The following is a 21,755-nucleotide window of genomic DNA, read 5'->3' as shown; positions in this document are numbered from 1 at the left end:
AGCAGCGTGGTATGGAAATAGTGTCTCTGGTGTGCCATCATCGAGACGGAAAGCTTATAGTACCCTGATTTATGACTGCTGTGGAGAATTGAGTGCTTCATAAAGATTTGCCGCTGGCTGAGATGGAGTAATCAGTGAAGTGATCTGACTTTGGTGGATTACAGTTCCAACAAGTTGTAAAGTCAGTTACAATGCCTTGACTTTGTCTGTCGGACAATGCATGTAGAAGGAGTTAGAGTCTAACTCTGGCCCTCTGTCAAGGTCATATGGATTAGAAATGATTGGGTTTCCAATACTCTACTGGGGAGTTCTGCATGATGAATCATCACTTCATTCCAAATCGACACCAATTAAGAGGGGTTTGTTTATTCCGCTGTGGGACATGCTGTGGATGTTCGCTTGGAACAAGCATTTTCACCCCCTTTCTCTTTTCATAAGCAGCACTGTGGCATTTGCAGGGATTAGTAAAATGTGTGTGTGTGTTGTGCTGTGCGTGTTTCCTTGTGCACGGTGGGGTTCGTATTTGTTCCAGGCCCCCAGATTCACATTTTGTTTGCACACTCACGAAACGTGTGTGTGTGCATGTTGGCACGTGCATGTCCACAGTCATGTCACTCAGTGTTTACTGTGCAGCCCTGCTCTGTTTGTGCCAGTAGCTTCATGTCTGTAAGGCATGCTATATGAAAAGTGAGGTTGTGGAGCCCAGTGCCGGAGCCAGTGAATTCATTTGCATTCATTCCACTGCCTGTCTCTCCTCAGAGCCCATTCTAATTACCAGCAGCTCAGGTCTGCTACAACACTGCGCATACTCTCTCCCTCAGTGAAAAAATGGGCTGCTGGTGGTGCATTCTTGTAGCTTTGATACTACTCTCTCTTTAGCCTGCCAGGAATCTCCTCATGTTGGTTTGTTTGCTGTCAAGCCCAGGCACTTTCTCCTGTTTTAGTGTCGGAGTCAGAGGAAATATAGAGTGTGCATGTGTGTGCAAGCGAAGCTCCTCCACACTCTGTGTGTGTGCTCGTTGTGATTGTTCTGGGATGGAGGGAAATGCAGTGTGTGTTCATATATGGGAGAGAGAGCGAGGAGGAAGGAGGGAGGGAATCATGAGGCTTGTAAAAGATGAATGTGCGCACTAATCACCGTAATGGCCACTGTGGCGTTTCACCTCCTGAGTCTCAAACACCTTGTCACGCCCTCTTCCTGGTGATGCACATTTCTACCAAGGCTAATAACTCACATGACATCACGCTACTACTGAGCATGCTCCAAAGCTTTGTCAGATACTCATGTGCATACTTATGCATGCATGTATGCACACATGCACGTATGACATGCACCATTGCACACACACAGACACACACACATAAGCACTAAAACACCTGCACAGCCTCATGGCAGGTGGCAATGACCGGGCACCCTGCAGCAATGACAAGGTCAGGAAGGATCAGGACACTGCTGTGTTCTCAGGAGAGATGAGCTGAGCTCAGCTAGCTGCTATTACACTATAGGCTACATACAGGCAAGCCTGCACTGGCCTTCACAGCCAAGCAGCCAAAATTCATGAACATCAAAAAAGTTTGGTCGGGTAGTTCACGTCTGCAAAACATCGGCTGATTAATTACAAGTTTTAAACAGATCATTTAAATAGCACAAGACCGAAGGAGGGTGCTCTTCTGGAAATTTAATCTGAGCGCGGGCCCCTGCAGTGAAGTGTTTGAGTGATGGTAAGCCTCTTGCTGCAGAGCTGAGGAGCTAGACTCAGGAGGTTTCACACCCTCTCCAGGGAAATGCAACTTTCAGAATCACCTGCAGCCTAAACATGATTGCGGAGTTGCTCCGAAGTTGTTTTTGAAGACGTGGTACAAACAGGCAATTACACAAAATGTGTGCATAAACATACACCTTCACGTTGACGCATGCACGCGTGTACCAATATACACCAACGGCTGCACGCACATTGAGTGAGTCCTCCGGTGTGAAAAAGCCAGATGACGCATAGCTGCTAATTATCAGGCTCTGTATGAAAATCGACTGGGTTCCATATGAGAGGGAAAAGCACTCAGAGCATTCGGTTTCTTCATTTGTATTTTCTTGCTTTAATTGGACAACATGATTGTGTCACTTTGTTAAATGGAGATACCACCGTTTATCCCTGCGTCTGCAGAGATGAATCAATGGCTGTTTTTATTCTAATTGCTGTCTCTGAACCCACTGTCATCAACGTAATTATCAGTGTTTCTGCCGCCATCACTGCTGTTTTTATCATCATTGTTATTACCGATGTTATCACCATTATCTTTGTTATTCTCTTCGCCACCACCGCCGCTATTATCGGTAAGATTATCTCAACAACGTCATCGTCGTCGCCATGATCATTAACAAAATTAGTCCCCGTTATCATACATTGGCTGTTGTTACTATCAGTACTACCATCCTTCACACCAACTTCATCAGCAGACAAGCAATCAAAGGATTCATATTGGAAGTTATAATGTCTGATGAGATAATGTGTTATCTCTGGTCAGGAACTCTGTTAAGACAATGACAAATTATTAGCGAGAGTCAGATGGTCAGCGGGGGCAGGATCCCATCTCATTACTGCAAAAAAAGAACAAAAACCAGTGAGTTCTAATTTCAGTTGTCTGACCTTTTTATGGGGTTAATTATTTATTTCATCGAAGCACAGCAGTGGAATAAACTTTGCGGCAATTTAATGCAAGTCAATTAAGGAGTGAGATAGATGAAAAGCTATCCTGGGGGAAATTATTAAGCTTTTATTTTTAGAGTGGGGTGGATGATGTGGTTTTTTGCTGGGCTCGGTCCAACAGTAGTGTTAAATGTTCTCTAAAACGGTTACATTTCTCTGTTAGACAGGCAGGTTTGATATTGTCGAGGTCAGGCTCTATGGATTTTATACGGCTTTCCTGTAATAAGTGAAATTAACTCACTGCGCTAGAGCGCCGGGCACAATAATGCAGAGAGGGAGGCAAAGAGAAAGGGGGCGTGAGCAAACACAGAGAGTGAAGAAGTGGAGAAAACCTGGTTAAATATTAGGCTTTAATATGATTGTGGCTCATGTTTTTATGGTCTGCTGCGCACCAAACCTGGTGGTCTATTCTTATTAAATACGCTATACATTCTGTGTTTGCAGCATCCACACTTTAGGGACTGTACAAAATTATTGTGGTGGGATGGGGCTTAGAGCCCTCTGCAGCATTATTGATATTTATTAATATTTTTGTCAGACCCTCTCCTAAAAATCCTTTATAGGATAAACTTTTAAAAAAGGTTCAAATAAAATCTGAAAATATAAGATGAGACTCTCTACCTAACATACATACATAAATACATAACGTTCCCCACTTTTCTGACCCCCTTCCCCTCGAATCACTTTCACACGGTCCCTTGCTGTGTACCCTGTGTACAACATTCAAACTGCCCTGTTCTTTTTTTTTGTTTAGTTTTTTTGTGGTGCTGCAGCTCCTTAAATTTCCTCCGTTCAATTACAAGAACACCATGTACAGGTAGCACTGAACATCTGGCTGGCTCATCCAGACTGAAAGTAGAACATTTTAATGACAAGCATGACGAGCATTTTGCACACATGATTCATTTTTCCTTTCAACAGTTTTATACCTGCTTGTTAATATCCCTTCCGAAGAGAATTGAACCACCATGACAGCGAACTGATCCCACACATGACCACTATTGTTTGTGTGTGTGTGCGTGGATGTGTATTATTCATGTTAAAGGGACATAGGGACATGGATCTGTTAACACATATGCCTGTAATGTGAATAATTAAATTTTAGGTTAAAGACAGAGTTAAGGTTTGGGTAAGTCTCCACAAAATGAATGTAAGCTCATGTAATGTCCCCAAAAGTGCTAGAAACACAGCTGTGTGTGTGTGTGTGTGTGTGTGTGTGTGTGTGTGTGTGTGTGTGTGTGTGTGTGTGTGTGTGTGTGTGTGTGTGTGTGTGTGTGTGTGTGTGTGTGTGTGTGTGTTGATGCTTGAGTCATTTTTTTTACTATGCTCTCTTCTCATTTCATTAGTATTACTTGGCTTTAAATGCCTAAATTGTCATAAATGCTTAATGTCTGTGCTATTTTAAGTTCATCTCACCTACAGTAATGCATTTTTAATACCTGGCCCAAATACCTGTTACCTGTTACATTTCCCAGTAAATCCCACCAGATCTCCCTTCCGTTGGCTATAAAACGCTTTGCCTCATATCTCGCTTATGTAACCGAAAGCTGATGATTCCAGGAAAATATCTCATAAGCGACTTTCCAAAAGTGTCTTTTCTGGAGGGCTAAGTCTCAGAGGAACTCCAGGGCAGAGGATGTTCAACACTGTCACAACTATCATCTAGAGCTGTAATGGCCCCTCCCCTGGCCTCTATCTACTCCCTGCAGAGTTGATTTGATGTTTTTGAACTCCTGGCTAGCCCGCCAAATATTGCACGGCCCCTGCCCTACATTGCCAGGCCTATTTAGGTTACATCTACTATTTAACACAACATCACAGCTTGGTTGTTTGATGTGACTTTGTGTGAAAGAGTGTGAGAGGAAGAACGACTTAGCAAGTGTTTCTCTGTCATTTGAGCATCTTGTGTGAGAAGAGAGGAATTGAGTCAGTTTGTGGATCTTCGGGAGCGGAGACCCAAAGCTGCCTTAGCTAAGCCTTCTAAAGCACCATCTGGCAGCCCAGGCCTCTGTGTCACCCTACTCACCAAGATTACATTCTCCCCTGGCCCTCTACCCCTGTCCTTTCTCCTCCCCTCCTGTTCACTTTACACTCGTTTCCCTTGCCAGCAAACACTAACGTAGCAGGTGAAGTTGTGCAGACTGTAGACCCAGAGTGGTTATAACTTTCATTCTCTAAAAAAGTCTAAATTAATAATAACCCAGAAGTCATTCGAGACTTCACAGGCAGAAATAATTTTGATTTATTATTTTGCTTTCAAAACTGTTGCGAGCCATTTGTGGTGAAAAGCATTTCCCATTTTTCTCAGTTCTGTCCTATTTCACGAATGTTGGGAATGGACCAACATGTTTATGTGTCTTACTCAAGTCACATCCACCAAAAACCCAAGACAAGTTCTGACCCATAAACCACTGCATGGTGATATCCAGCGGTGGAAAGAAACTGAGATGTTTTACAGACAACAAATGATTATCTCATAACATATGATTTTATACTTTTTTCACCCAATAATATATAAAGCGGTTGAGATTAGCGCCACCTTTACCAGCTATAACATTAAAATGAGGCTTAAATGATCAAAATCAATATCAATCTGAAAGGGCAATGCTGCATAATAAGCACTTTTACTGTACTTTTTTTGGCACATAATACTGTTTAATGCAGTTTTCAGTGCAGTGCAGTATTTTTACACTGTGGTACTGCATAGATCCCTGTGGAGTATGTCTTCCCCCATTGGCAGTGACCTGTAGAGCACTCATTGGCATCTGAATGAAAAAGAGCTGGCGATACTGTTGATGTGTTTTGATTCAGTGACACACCTGTGGCTGACAGGTGCACGCTGTGATGTGTACTGGAACATGGCAGCGTAGTACAAATCCAAACTTTGCTTTGGCAGAACTGTTCACGGCGGCTTTACAATTTTTGAATGCTTCACATTAAGTCATTACAGTGGAACAGAGTCCACGTCAGGTCTGAAGCCAACAAAGTCATATTCAAGTCTAAAGTTGTTTTAGTGCCTCAAATACAATCTGAGTGCAGGTTGCCAACTCGAGTGTTGGCTCTGGGAATGCAGCGCGTTTATTTATTTATTTTCTATTTTTTCATTTTACAAAAAGATTTATTTTTCGTAACAAGTGCTAAAAATATATACCTCCAGAAAAAGCTGTAAGCAAGGGATTTCTGGCTGGACTCAAAGGACTCCCAGTTACTGATGAATCAGATCGACTGCTAAAACCTGATGCACCACTTTAAAGCTCCTGGTGTGTTACAATGACACAATGCGGCACTGCTCTAAAAATGTTCTATCAGTTTTCCCTAAGCATGTAATTTTTAATACTCAGAGGTGGTTTAGACAAAAATAACTTCCATCTTCCACATCCATTAGATTAGACTAAACAGCACCTCCAGGTGATGACACAAATACATTTCCTGTCATTTTACTATGGGAGTCAGTTTCAGCACAGTCTGATTAGCTCGAGATATGGCCTAGTGATTAAGCGCGGTGATAACAAGCAGGTTGTGTTTCTATATAGGACAATGCAATATTATATTGTGTCTCGGGAGAAAATCAGTCATTAAGGTTTGAACAGAGACCAGTGTGTGCCGCAGACATTCACAAATTACAAGTGCACACACGGTGTCAGCTGTTGTATTCAACAGAAACATGTTAAACATGCTAAAAATATCAAATGTAATGTGGACTGTGAAATGTGCATCATCGCAGATGCCCCAGAGCAATACACAACAATGGAGGGAGGACAGCGCTCAGTTACAACCCTCTGCATGCTTCCAAGAAACCGTGAAATAAATGTGTGAGTAATGGCTTGTCATGAGTAAGGAAGAGATAATTTGATTGTGTCAGTGTGCAGGGAATGGAGACAAATATTTTAATCACATGCTTTGGAAATGTGACAAAGACAATTCAGCCATGTTGGGAGATCAATAAGCGGCAGTGTGTTTTAGGAGATGAGAAACTTGTCGCATGTTCAAAGAGCATTTTGACAGAATTCACACAGTAGTTTTGGAAATACCGATGTCAAATATGCCGATATGTATACACACACAAGGAGCTGGCCAGATGACATCATGGAAATATCGCTGTGGAAATGTTTATAGACCATTTAGTGATCTGTGCCCATCCTGCCATAACACTGCTACAATATATATCTTGTAAATGTGATTTTCTAACAAGTGCGAGTCATAAAGCCTGACGTGCTGTATGGTATGTCAGTGAACATTGGTGGATATGACATTGTGTATTGGCTTACATGTCCTTGCACAAGGCAGCGATAATTTAGTGTGAAGGGATCAAAGGAAAATGGTTCTAAACATTGCTTAAAATGTCAGAACATGTGCACAGATTTAGTATTATGGAAATATCGCCGATGGCTCGTTCCATAACTGTTTCCCTGCAATATTTGGAAAAGATGTTGCCTCAATTTTAGACATAATGGTAGCTAAAGTGCAGATTGCAGCAACATGCAGGTTTTTATGCCGGCAATAGAAACTGAGGAAAACAAGATTATTTAATTCCTTACTTACAGAGAAACTCAGTTTTCATCTGGCAAGAATCATATAATCTTTCCCAGGTGGGCTACGTTTTCAGATGCTAAATTATTGCTGACATTTTGGCAGCAAATAGAGTTGCGGGCCAATACTGCTTGTCTACCAGATTCTGGACTCCTTTGTCCTTTACAGTGGGTTCCAGGCTAACATTACATTCATTGTCAATACAGCTGGACAGAGTTGGTCTTTTGGGACGAGGGATTTGCCGTGTTCATGGAACCGTGCTGCAACCATATGGCATGAGCTGTCCACCTAAACGCTCATAACTAATGTCCCAGGATGCCTGATCTACAGTCATGAATACATACTAACAGTCCTCACAGGTGTGTGCAAACATGGAAATACATGCCAAACGGCTTCATCTGCAGTCACATAGACACACATTTACACCTTAAACAAACAGTATGCACACACATTTCATTTGGCAAAGTGGTAATTACTCTTTGCTTGTTTGTAGGAGACAGACTGAAAATAGAGAGAAAGCAGCAGGGAGGAAGAGATGCAGAGAGGGAGAGTTTTAGCAAAAGAGAATGATAAATGATGGATTGAGAGAGCTCTAGCTAGACCCTGAGGTTACCAGTATGAGGGAGTTACAGCTGGCTAGCTCATTCCGTCGAGCTACAGATCTCATAATAAACATCACATGGGTAGTTTGGGCTGGCGGGTGCAGATTAAGCCAGAGCTGTTAGCTCTTTAAAGACTGCTCAATGTTGCAGCCAGCCAAGAACCTATTTATAGGGCGGCTGGAAGTGTATCAAAGCAGGTAGGAAGGGAAGACACTGGACAGGGCACAGTTTTCAAGCTGATTTATGTGCCTCAATCAGTGTAATAACAATAAACTGTCAACTAACACGCCACTTTTATTTGTAATTTATGGTACTGCGTTCCTAATAAACCTATGTTTATTTCTCCCCTGTCTCTCTCTCCCTCCTCCTCCGCCTTTTCTCTGTCTCCGCGCACAGAGCTGCCCAGCAGTCCAGGTGGTCAGTTCACATTTCGCCCGCTGCCCCCGCCTCCCCCTCCACCCCACGCCTGCACTTGTGCCCGCCCGGCGCCCTACACTCAAGTCAGCCTGCAGAGGAAGACCATGCCAACGCGGTGCCAGGCCAGTCAGGGCAGCCAGGGGGCAGACACAAGCTCGGGCACAGACCAGGCACAGCTTCACAACAGCTGGGTGCTCAACAGCAACATTCCCCTAGAGACCAGGTAAGAGAATGCAACACATGAAAAAGCCTCTGAATGTGCCCTTAAAGGTTATTTTTTACAGTGGTGTTTTCATGTGTTTTCAAGGCAACAAAAAAAAGGAGACCATTTAAATAATTTGGAACAAATGCGAGGCATTGTTCCAAAACGCTTTCAGTCCAGAACGGTAGCTACGTGTGTCATTTTGCAAGGAAAGCCTTAAAAAAAAAAAAAAAAAACATCTTCAAGGCAAATTGCCCTACTTCAACATAATGTCACTTGATTAAAGACATTGCTTTAATCTCACGAATGAGGATCATTAGATTAAAGAAAATTCTTTCATCAGGAATGTTAGTTGGCAGACTAACAATTTCTTCGAAAAATCAGAGTAGACTGATTAAGAATGAATGTTGGACTAAAGGATTTGGGCATGTTTCGCACGTGTAAGATGGAGTAAGTGGAACACCACGCAGGCCTCAGGGGTATTATTACAGGACTTCGCGCACCATCAAAGTCAGAATGAATCTCTTCGGGTTTTTTAAATTCTTTTCATTCGCTTACCCCCCACTGCAGATACATTCACCAGGGGACCGGTATCTGAGTTTATACTACCTGAAGTAAATGTGAAATTCGGTATCTGGTACAAATCCTCTTTTCAGGAACACATTGTGATTCCACCTCCAAGCCATAGTGCCCGAGAAGAATTTTCCAAATGCTCAGAGACGAGGCGGTGGAATTTGTCCCATCAAACAGAATTAAGCATTTGCTTGGTGCATACGTAATAATTGATCAGAGAATTATTTAGGAGATCCTCATTTGTGAGGCTGCTTTCGAGAAGAAGCAGCAAGGTGCAAAAGAATATGTTTGCATGTTTAATGAGAGCTCGGTGCAGCGGCTGAATTCTGGTGGTATGAGTGAGGATGAGATTGGCAGGCTGCCACAGCAGAAGAAGAGGTTTTAATAAGTTATGCATTAGACCATAATTAGATCTTACCTCATTTAAAGGAAAGGAAGAATAAAATTAGATTCAGTGACAATTTAAATTAATCATTGGCCAGACATGTGTATTAATGGAAAGGACTCAGAAGCATTGTAATTACATTACTTATCTGTATGTTTTTGCTTTAAATGAAAATCCACCATAAACCAAATTCACGTTTTTTTTTTTCCTTCTTCTTTTGTGTGTGTGTGTGCGTGCATGTTTCAAATCGCTCAAATCAATATTTGCTGAACATGAAGAACTCTCCCAAAGAGAGATGTGATTATAAAACACAATTTCCGCAGTGGCTCAGTATATTGGATAGTGCCTTTTTGTAGTAATACATTTTTGCATTTGGGAGTTTATAGTCAAATAAGTTTCATTTGATAGTGCGCTATTAGTTCTGAACCATAAAATGTAATCATATTCATAGTCAATAGAATAGTGTCCCTTCGTGACATAATTCAGATATTATTGGCTCTTTCCTATCTGGCTTTTGGTGGGGGGAAGACAAAAAAAATGACAACTCTTCACTGCTTAACTGTTTTGGGTTGGATTTAATATTCCAAGGCCCTCCTCTCACTCCTCTTTCACATTCCCAGATACACTACTAATCTAATGATTTCATATTTTAGCTCTTACCGTGATGCTGCTGCTATCAGATCAATCTCAGATATGAGATTAAAGATTTATCAAGCATTTACAAACTTGACATGGGGTCTCATGCCAATGGAATTATAAGCGATGCAAAGGCCTTAAGAAAAATGGCCCCAAAATTATACCTCTTGTTGTCAAGTACACTTCCATTTTCCTTGATGCGTCTGTGATGAATCTGTATTGAAAAGTATTGACGATGCGTCAGCAGAGATTAAGATTGTTTGAAGTGTGCATAGATTTCCTTTTCAGCTGCATATCCGTTATGTTTCTGGAGAGGGCAGCTTGTGTAAGTGGAAGGATGCAGATATGGATATTCAATATATCTGACTGGGTCTCATACTGGGTGTGTTAAGAGGCATAACAAATGTTGGGACTGTAATGAATTGACTGGTGTCATGCCTTCTCTTCTTCCTCTTATCGCAAGAAGTGAGACTGCTGAAATCAGAGACTGTGCATGTGCACACATATGTCTGCATGTACCTGCACCCCGTGCACGCAGGCCTCCACCCACCCACACACACACACAGTCATTCGCACATCCAGGTAGAGACAGCCCTTGGGCCGTAGACTCCCACCTCCCAGAGAGTGGGAACTCTCATTTTCTTCCTGTCTCGGGGGAAATCTGCCCTCTGATATGAATTCAGAGCTTCCTGGGCGTCGCCCCTGGATATTGTCTGAGAAGATCAAAGGCAGGGAGCCAGGAAGAACAGTGAAGCATTTTTAAAAGCACCACACAAGAAGACTAGAGTTCCACATGCATTGACAAATGCAATTTCTTTAGCTGGATTCGGATCCCTTTTGCTCTAACCGACCTTCAGCAGAGCAATAAAAGCACCACAGTGGACTCGACCTGTGTACTGGCCTCAAAAATGTGAAAATGCTCACCTGTATTTGACATCTTTTTGTGTATGCTTGTCTTGTGTGGGCGTCTCTGAGCCGAGCTATGTTTCTCTATGTGTGTGTGTGTTTGTCCCAAGTTTATCTCTGGCCTTTCAGAGTTGAACTACCATTGACCCTTAGGTGTATGGTTGCTCCATGTGCAGCCTCCTGTGTCCCCCATCTGAGTCACAGCCTTCAGCAGACACGGGATGGGTGGATGGAGATGGGAGGGGAGGCTGACAGTGAAGGATGGATGTCATCTGTCTCTCATGTTAAACACAGCCATAGGGTCACATTATAGAGCAAAAAGAGGGAAAGACAGAGAGGAAGAAAGTAGAGATGACTGGCAAAATCAAAAAAGAAAGATTTAGATTTTAACAATCTGTCATTGAGGTGAGATTTTTTTTAATGCACTCAATAATTATTTTACACTCATAGTAATTAATCATTTTATTTTTTAAAATATTAGATCCTTTTTTTTTTTGCATGTAAAGCACTTTAAGTTACCTCTATGTTTGAAAAGTCCTGCATAAAAAGAGGTAATTTCACCAGTTTTCTTATTATGTTTAAAGAATATTCTTATAATGTCATTTCCAAACTCAATGTAAGCGGCATGGCACTGGTGTTATGAGTTATTCTGTCATACATCATGATACTGAAAGTCAGTTACAGAAAAAAATCTTCAAACCTTCACCCCACCGGCGGAATTTTGCTCTTGTTTTTTATTAAGATCTTTTGTCAGGGCTGAATATGAGACTTCATGACTTGAGAAGATGGATGTGTTTTTGCCGTGTATGAGGGCAAATGCAGGAGGCGCGGTGCAGTCTGGTGTCCAACGACGCTGTCAGTCTGCTGTCTGGCCTCACTTTAATGGCCTGTCCTCTGAGGGCCCTTCAGAGACCGCGGTCCTACCAGCAGCCTGTGACCTCACACCTTGCGCTGCACAGACAGAATAACACTCTAGCGAGCAGCAAGTCTGCCCCGACATGGCACACTCACAGCCGGTATTAACCCTCAGAGAGCGTGCGGTAACCTGGGGCAATCATTGCTGTTGGAGAATTCCGGGAGCTCCAGGATATTTTTTTGTTATGGAAAATACACACACACACAGCAGAGAAGAAAATAATGAGTCATGGCTGGCTTTTTTTTTTTTTTTTTGCCTGTGATGTTTTCCTCAATATAGCCATTCTTTGTTTCCTCACACCAGCAGCCTTTCTTCATTTTTTGATGGAAGTCAATACGGCCAGAGCAAGCTGGAATTGCTTATAATTGCCCGCCCAGATCCACATTTTCAAATTGCATAATTTCCCCCAAATTTCTGCTTCCTCGTCTGACACCCTCCAACTCTCACCCTCCCATTATCCAAACACAATAAAGATGAAATTCTACCTCGATTAATTGCCCTTCAGCCTAGTTTTTTTATCATCATCTGCCATCTAAGGAGCTCTTTTTCATAATGAAAATGAACCTCATTTTCTTTAACTAATACAGCGGTATAACTTAAGTAGACACTGTGATGAGTCAAAAAAGGAATAGGTGAGTCATTGATCTTTGGCTGCCAGGGCTTTTTCATTCTCTTTCATATCAGTGCTGCTCTGCATCACAGTCGCTGCTCATAATGTTGCACCAGATAGGCACTTTGTAAAAATTGGTCTTCTTCTCTGATGAAGGATGTGGATAAGAGTTTGTAGTCTCATATTCTGTGGCATATTTCAGTATCGTACAGTATCAGCAGTTATGTGCTGTGAGCATATTACATCATAGTTTGTGGCAACACTGTTTTCTATTGTTTGGCTGCTTCCCTAAATGTGAATAATGTCCATGTTTTGCATTTGTCATATATATTTGCTCGCAGAATTTATGGGAGAACATAATGTAAATTGCAAGTGGAATCGTACTGCTTAGGGACTTGGACTACTTTCCTTCCTTGATTTCAGCCTTCTGGATTAATCTTTGATGATGCATTACTTTGCAAGTTTAAGACACCACTTAAATTAAAAGCACACAAATGCAGCCAAACATGTAGGATATTGAGGGTTTAAGTCAATTCCTCAGTTCTCGGCAGTGCAGTGCTGAGAGTGTTTTTGACAGGTGAGGTTTAGGAGGACTGCATCTTCATGCAGTGGTAAAGTAGAACAGTCTGTCCTGTGTGTGATATCTGAATCCTGAGCCAGCTCTGTATGAATCATTTAAAAAATAGCAGGAGAGGGGTCTCCTCTAAAATCTCCCACCTTGGGGGCCCTTTAAATTAGTTTCAGTCAGGCGCACTTCAGAGTGAAACTGAATTCCACTGAGTGCAGATTTGCATAAGTAGAATGAGAATAAGGAATAATAATAACAATAATAATCTGAAAAAATGCCCTAAGAACAGATTATGTTTGTGCTGTGCTAAGATAATTGGTGAAGGATTGAACCACTGTCCTACATAGGCCTGGACATTAACTTTGATTGTTTCCAAATTCATACTATAATCTACTTTAAGAAGACAAAAGCAGTGGCCCCAGAGGTGGTAGGTACACACAATGCAGCATGTTCTCTTCTCAGCAATTAGGCTAATTGTGTAAACCCCTCCCCCAAAATAATGATTGTCAAATCATAGCTTAGCAACAGTAAACTTTGTATTTCTTCACAGTGGGGTTGCTCATGATTGGAGATGAATGTTTTTGTCCATCGGCCTCTCAATTTTTTACCAGCCACTTTCTAGTTTTAGCAGCAAGGTGTAACTACATGTGTAAAGTACTACAGTGAGAGAAGCGCACCCAGTGGAGTGCAGCATCACCGCCATGCTTACAGTCAATCTTGTATCGTGCCGAACTCTAGTGAATAATGAATAACATATAATAACATATATGCATATAATATGCATGGAATTAATCTGCATATGATCTGGATGAAGATGGGATGGGACCTTCAATGGATGTCAGGATTTTAGCTGCATCAAAGGCCCAAATGTGGTGTGCAACCTCAATTCCCAAACATTTTTGATGCTGTGTGAAACATAAAGAAAAACAAAATGCAGTCATTTGGAAACAAACTGTGTTTATCAACATCAGTTTCACAAAGTGTTCCCATGCCCATGCAGTTATCTCCTTTATCCAATCATGTGTTCACAAAGTGGTGAACCTTGCTCCATCCCTGCTTGTGAATGACTGAGCCTTTCCAGGATGCCCGTTTCATACCCAACCATGATACTCTCACCTGTTACCAGTGAACCAGTTTACCTGTGGAATGATCCAAACAGGTGTTTCACAGCTGTCCCAATATTAACTATATTGTCTTTGTGCTGCTTTTAATTCAGTATACATAAAAAAAGATTATCAAATTATAGAATTCTGTTTGTAGCGGAAACAAAATTCCTAACTGAAGCAGTGGTTCATCACTTGCCCCTAGTGGCCGGTTAAAAGAAGCAGATGCGGTTAAAAGCAATTATAAAACATAACAGGTTTTTGAAAAACTGCAAATCATTGCCACCACGACAGGTCCTTGAGCATACAATCATAAATGTGCACAAAAGGTATTAGGCTGATGGATCCAGTAGTGTGTGAGATTAGCTGCGGACAGATACACACACGGGCACACGCAACCAAATGATGATCTCCTCCAGGCTTATGCCAGACAGAAATAATAAGACCTACAATATTCAAGAAATAGGCTGTTTTATTTCAGTAAATATGTAAACCAATTTCTAAAAAGAGACAGACAGAATGAAAAAAGTATTAAGTTATATGCTTTTAAGTATTTGCAGATGAAATAAATGTTATTGTCTGAACCTAAACGACATTCACGGCCTCCACATTGATCTGCATCAGGCCCACTGTGAACATTCACCAGCTCTGTTTGGAGAATCCTCATGCTCATGTTAGGGAATCGATTCAGCAGACTGTGGCAGAGCTGGTCAAACAGCTGGAACTTTTAGGGTCTTATCATCATTATTGTGCTTTTTAGTCTCAATAATGAACCTATGAGTTTTCTTATTGACATCTGAAGCATGTTGACATTGTCTGGGTTATTGACAGCGATGTAACAGTGATGTAACGCCATATTGTTTTTCTGTGTCTCCTGATTAAAGTGTCCGAGTGAAACTAGCAGGCTCGTAATTCAGTCTATGTCGTGGACTGTCACAAATTGCTCTGTTGTGCTACTTTTATTTACCTGCCACCGTGGCTGGTAGGCTGAGTAAATTCACCTGCCTCAACACAAAATCCTCAGCATTTGGTGGGTGGCGAGTGCTAGTTTCCAACCCTTGATTTAGATTGATTTGTCCTTCTGCAAGGAAAATTGTTTCCACCTTCCGTACAACCTCAGAGTACAGAAATACATCAAACTGGACAGAATACATCAATTTTAACAACTACATACATGAATTCCACACCATGCACCCACTACCCGCACATTCTCAAACTTTACATACACAAACACACAAACAGGCACATAACAGTCGGGATATTTTGCTCAGTTCTGTTATGGCAGAGAGGACAAAACTCCTGCTGAACTTCACAATCTTCCATGCCAGCGACCTGTAACGGCGACCAGATGGGAGGAGTACAAAGTGTGGGTTGAGGGGGTGACTGGGGTCAAGTGCTATAGTGTGTCCTCTGCGTGCAGTGGCTGTGTGGTTGAGGTCTGGGAGGTTGGGGGTTGGCAGCGTGTATGGATGTCAAAGGTGTGTTCAAAGCTCAGTTTATTGTCTAGTGTGATGCCGAGATATTTGTTGCTCGCCGCCATTTAAACAACTTCACCACTGATGCTGATGGGGGTGTGGGTGGGGTTGGAGGCTGACCTGTGTGAGCTGGAGGAGTCGAAGATTGCAAATGATACTCTTGGTGTGGATAATCCTGGCATTTAATGAGTTGGGCTTTGCATTTAGCACATCTACTGTGTACTATTTCAGGGTTTAGGGTAACATTAGTAGCTCTGTCCTGCTCTTTATTGGAATATGGGGAAGTTAACACTCCAGCAAGCCCAGCTAATGCCTGCAGATAGCATTGTGTTTGCCAGACACATCATCATTTGAGCCTCTTGTAAGGTTAAAATTGAAAGCCTTATCTCTGTAAACAGCCAGACAATCTTATGGTTTCCCATAAAATTGTGATAGTTATGACAAACTAGCTCTGCATTGAAGGAAAATGCTTCTTTGTTTCAAACAATATTAACTTCTGTAATTAAAAGGTCTGCCCAAAATTACTTGGGCCCATCCAAAATTGAAATCCTGGCATGTGTATAGCCATAAAATGCATATTTAAAGGACCACTGTGTAGGATCTACTGGCATCCAGTAGCAAGGTTGCAAATTGCAACCAACTCCATACCCCTCGCCTTACGCTTCCCCGTCTAAGCCTGTAGGAGAACTTACAGTGGCTATGGTACTTGTGAAAAACACAAAAGGCATTCTCCAGAACCAGTGTTTGGTGTGTCTGTTCTGGGCTTCCGTAGAAACATGGTGATGCAACATGACAGACTCTGGAAGAGGACCTGCTCCCTCTGTAGAAGTAAAGAGCTCATTCTAAGATAACAAAAACACAGTAATTGTCATTTTCAGGTGATTTTCCTCTCATGAAAACATACTATAAGATATTATATTCAATTTCTGCCATATTCAGCCAACAAATCCCCATAAATTTTACACACCTGGCCTTTAAGACTATTGTTACAAGAGTCCCCTTTTAAAATGACTCAGCTGTTAACAGTCAACTGGAGACTGTGCTTTCAATAAACTCCTGGAGCTAACGTTAGCTTAATTAACTTGCTAACAGCTGATAAAATTTGCCATCGACAGTTGTCAATTGAATCAACAAAGAAGTTTGAGGCTGGAAATGAAACGTTTGCTTCTGTCTGCCGCTGCTGTCTGAAATCAAGACCCATTGTTTCAAAAATGACTTGAATATCCAATGGAAAATCTGCCACCATTACCAATGTAAACTGTGGGGCTTAGTGAGCAGTCAGTTGCAGATTAGAGTGAAATTTCTTCTTTTTGTGTCTCCCACAGACATTTCCTGTTCAAGCAGGGCTCCGGTTCATCGGCTCTACTGTCAGGAGCCGGGCAGGGTTACCCCCTGACGTCTGGGACGGTGTACTCCCCTCCACCCCGGCCTCTCCCTCGCAGCAGCGTGACCAGACCACTGTTTACCTTCAACAAGCCTCACCGCTGCTGCAACTGGAAGTGTACGGCCCTCTCTGCGTCACTCCTCACTCTCACCCTGGCCCTGTTGCTCATATACGTCATCGGTGAGTTACAGCACGCATCCACCATGGTGCACACAAGTTTGTCATGTGCAGCTGCACAAGAAGATTTGCTTTTGGGTGTTCTGATTTTATTGAAAGAATCACCATTTTCAAAACAGATCGCTGGAGGGGCCAGGAAATTGGGAGGCTTGTCAAGAGGCTGCCTAATTAATTCAAAAAAGAATCAATAAAAAAATACAGAGACAAACCCCAACAGAGTTTTAATACACACAGCGTGTTGCAGGCATCAAAGGGTAAAAAAAATACTGGAGCAAAAAAAAACCCCCAAAAAACAGAAGAGACGATCGATAGGGATCAAAGAAAATTTCACACTTTTACTTTGAAGGCGTTTGCTTTAAAACCAGCAGGTAATGTATTCCAAATGTGACCCTCTGTAGGATATTCTAAATTTAAATGAGCTGTCCCAGACCAAAGCACACAAATCTGGTAATTATTCCGTGATGAATACACACATACAGTATGTCCGAACTATTTTACTGTTTTTCTGTCTCTCCCACACACCCACAGCTACACACACACACACACACACACACACACACACACACACACACACCTTATTATTTTTCCACCCTTTTCAGCCTGGTTTTTACTCTATTAATCAATACAGCTTTGTCTTAACTTACAACCTCATTGTCCGTGCTTTTTTATAGTTGGCAATATTTTCTTTCTTTATTTAATATTTGTTTTAAGGTGAGGTCTTATGACTTAACTCCTTCTTTTTATTTTTTGGGGTGCTTTTATTTTTATCACAGCAGTATTGTTGCTTGTATTTTGAGTAAAGGATGAGTGCTTCCTCCACCACTGGCTGTAGCTGCAGACTGATGCAACATGCTTATCATGAATGCAGATTCACCCCAGATTTTATGATTGATGCCAATTTTGAAATTATTTTGATCAATAAAATCAAGAAAGTTCCTGGAGCTGTTTGTCAATCTGGGAGATCATCAGCAGTGTTTGTCAAAGTCAAACGCCAAATTTATTCATTGATCCCGTCCGCCTGCACCAGCTCCCTGTTCATCGTCAACCTTGGCCCGGCCCTCCACCTCAGCAGATCGTCTCCCCTCCATCCAAGTGCAGATATCTCAACCCTCCACCCAGCCGCTTCATTTCCCTCCTGTGGTGGTGCTCAAGGTCACGGCAGAGCAGGCGGGGGTTCGCATTAATCACACACACACACACACACACACACACACACACACACACACACACACACACACACACACACACACACACACACACATGCGCACACATCACAGACAGACATCACACACATTCACACTGACGAATCCATGCAGATTAATCCCCAGGCTGAACCATGCTATTCCATTAATGTCCCGGCCCCGGTAATTAGTGCATTAGTGAGGAGTGTGAGTGATGACTTGGAGACGACATCACCTTTTAATTGGTGTCATGCTCCACTCCTGCTTGGCAATGATCGATCTCAATGTTGACATCACCATAGCAACTGCGTCAAGATGTATGGGATGTAAGCACAGATGATATGTTAGCCTGTAAATCAAAGATATTCAAATAGCAAGATTAAAGTGGTCATGGACTTAATGTCTTTGTCTGGGGGGAGAGGTTGAGACACAGGCCACCAGATGATTAGGTTCTCTCATTACATAATGATTCAGTAATTTTAATGAATTAATTAACAGCCACTGACAGGAACAGAAAAAAAAAAAATCTCCCTCATTAGTTTTGCTCTTTTTCATCATCAAATAATAGCCATGTTGACTTTTGCTGTATTTATTGATTTCTGAGTCTGTCTCTCTTTAAATGAGGTTCTCATTGAAGATTCATTCTTATTATCATAAATATGATAATAAGACACAAAGAAACGATGTGCAGTGTTTCGAATGTGATAATGAATGAGCCGTTATTCCAAATATAATCACTGTCTACAGGCTATTGTACCATACTCAGCTGGGCAGTTGTTATAGTGGCATCTTTGTTATTATTTTCACACTGAACATGTTTCTCAGTAATCATAATAGATTTTTGATTTTCTTTTCTTTTGTCATGTATAAGTAGCAAGTAGAGCTGCAACCATTCATCAGTATCTCAGCTAGACAGTCAACAGAAGCTTTCAAGCAAAAAAGTGTTTCCAGCTCCTCAGTTATTATTATTATTATTATTATTATTATTATTATTATTATTATTATTATTATTATTATTATTATTGTTATGTTATGACTTGCTTCTTTGTCTTATATAATAGAAGGGTAACTATTTAAAGGTTTTTTCATGTTTGACAGACAAATAAATAAAAAATGATTGCATCATCTTGGATTTAAGAAACTAAAAAGGGCACTTTTTAAAACTAGTTTCTGACATTTTATATCCCAAATGATTAATGAATTAAGGAAATTTTAGATAGATGGATGCGTGTAATGTGTGTATTATCTGTCAGCAGATACTGCTAACTCAATCAAGACATTTGCAACGTTTAAAAAAAATAAGACATATTCCTTTACAGCCGTGCCAAGCTGGAGCCCAACATTACAGAATGCTGGAGATGCTTCCCCCTCAAAATCATCTTAACGCAGCTGTTACATTTGGCTGAATCTTCATCTTTTCTCATGATGCGCAGCCAAACTTTACGCTGCTTGCCGCAGCCATCCATGGTTCAGCATGAAACTGAGCTCACATGCTAAGTGGAGGCACAGAGTGACCACCAGTGTAACAGCCAGTGCCTTGCAGCATATTTGATGTAGCTCTTAATGATTCAATAACTGCACCTGACATCGATGATTTGCAGCAAAGCCTTATTCTGACAGTTTGGAACCAGTTCTTAATACCCACCTCAAATTATTGCCAGGCCTTAAAGCTCTTTGTGCAAGTTATGTGACTTGTTTTTTAATTTGGGGAAAAGTAACCTAGCAAATAATGAGGCAATAATATTATGTTTCAAATTAAGGTTTCCAATTAGCACAACAATAGGACGATGCATGATTGTGGAGATAATGCTGTGCCTAAGTGATTGCAGCGCATGCCCCCTGTTGTGATTAGCTAAGGCAGTCCTCCTCTCTTTCTTTACTGCCCTCTTTCCTCTCCTCCCATACCCCCTGGTGTTGCAGGGGCTGTGAATAGCTTTGTTAATTTGTTTATCTCCCAACGTACCCCTCCCTCCTGCAGTCGTAGCTTGTTATTAAGCACAACACGGCCATCAGATATGAGGAGCAAGGCATTATGATAGCGAACAGGGCATTTAAGGAGAGATAGAGGACAGATTAAGATTGCATCTGTAATCTTGAAGAATATTGCTGCTGACAACACTACCAGTAACTCATTTTCTATTCTAAGCATCATTTAAGTTCTGCCTCTGTAAAACCTACCTACTATTGCTCTATCATGCTGTCAAAAAAAGCTAATTAGAGTGTTTTCTGCATTAATGAATGTCATGCTGTTTTAAACAGTTACAATCCTCAGTTGTTGAATCAAATATGAGGAGAGGGTGTTATGTGTCTGTTATGGAAGATAATCATCTCTGTGGTGTTACAACTGGCTCGCTGGCTGCAACAAAGAAGGGGAGATGCACGCTAAAATTAGCAATAACAAACTGAAAAATACAAAAGTAAGGCAGTGATGATTATAATTATGTGTGAAAGTCAGGATCACTGGTGTGTAACAACACAGAAATTCAATGGTGAAGGTGAGGCGCACACAAAGAAAAGGGAGGGGTGAAGGGACGAGCATGCTGGCGCCTGGACAGGTGGGCTGAAGTAACTTAGGAACCAGGTGTTCCCAGTATGTGTAATGGTACATAAACTCCAACCAGCCATGGATGTGCAAAACACACACACAAACACACACTTGACTAAGGCTGTGGGGCTTCACGATGGCAGCAGGGAGAAGCTTCTGACACAAGTGAAATGAGCAAGTCAGCAGCACCCGGAAATCAAATAATCACCTCCAAATCACATTTCAGTCACTTGCACACACAGTGACACAGACAGTGTACATTTAAAGCCGATATGTTCTTTATTGGGCAATACGTGCTGCTTCAGGGGACCTGGTGGTTCCATAACGAACCAAATGACTCGTTAGTGGCTTTAAGTTCATTACTTTCACGCTATTTCTTTCAGTAAATCTACTCTCACAGTTTGATGGCAATTCAAAGCATCTGCCTTAAAACTAGGGCATTATTCACAGGGGTCAAACTCAGTACAGTCTCCAGCTGAACTCACAAGAAAAAAGACTTGTGATTATCTCCATTATAATTAAATCTAGATATTTTCTTGATTTGGTTTGGTCCCAGAGCCTCAGGTGATGCCTTCAAATGTCTAGTTTGCTTCCAACAAACCAAGAGATATTCACTTTATAAGAATATGAAACAAAACAGCACATCCATTCACACATGCATTCTTGGAGCTGGAAGCAGCAAATCTTTTTATTGAGAAATTACACAAAACGATTCACAGATCAAATAGTTGAGCCACTAATCGATCAATCAATTAAACAAATGGTTTCAGTTTTAATGTTGGTGTAACCATGCGAGTATGTTTAGAAATATAAATGGCAAATATTTTCTGCTTTCACATT

At 41.5% G+C, this 21,755-nt stretch overlaps 1 protein-coding gene across 1 annotated transcript in view; it reads left to right on the top strand.

Moving 5' to 3' along the window:
- The window catches only part of tenm1 (teneurin transmembrane protein 1), a 161,640-nt gene that overhangs the window by 41,966 nt on the left and 97,919 nt on the right, over window positions 1–21,755 (top strand). Inside the window, exons 4-5 of the mRNA XM_070962146.1 lie at window positions 8,234–8,477; window positions 16,954–17,192. Coding sequence (XP_070818247.1) covers window positions 8,234–8,477; window positions 16,954–17,192 — 483 coding nt within the window. The remainder of the gene's footprint in view (window positions 1–8,233; window positions 8,478–16,953; window positions 17,193–21,755) is intronic.

Source organism: Chaetodon trifascialis, chromosome 5 (assembly GCF_039877785.1).
Source record: "Chaetodon trifascialis isolate fChaTrf1 chromosome 5, fChaTrf1.hap1, whole genome shotgun sequence".
NCBI lineage: Eukaryota > Metazoa > Chordata > Actinopteri > Chaetodontiformes > Chaetodontidae > Chaetodon > Chaetodon trifascialis.
Note: the sequence above shows the minus strand (reverse complement) of the source record. Positions and strands in the feature narration are given on the sequence as shown.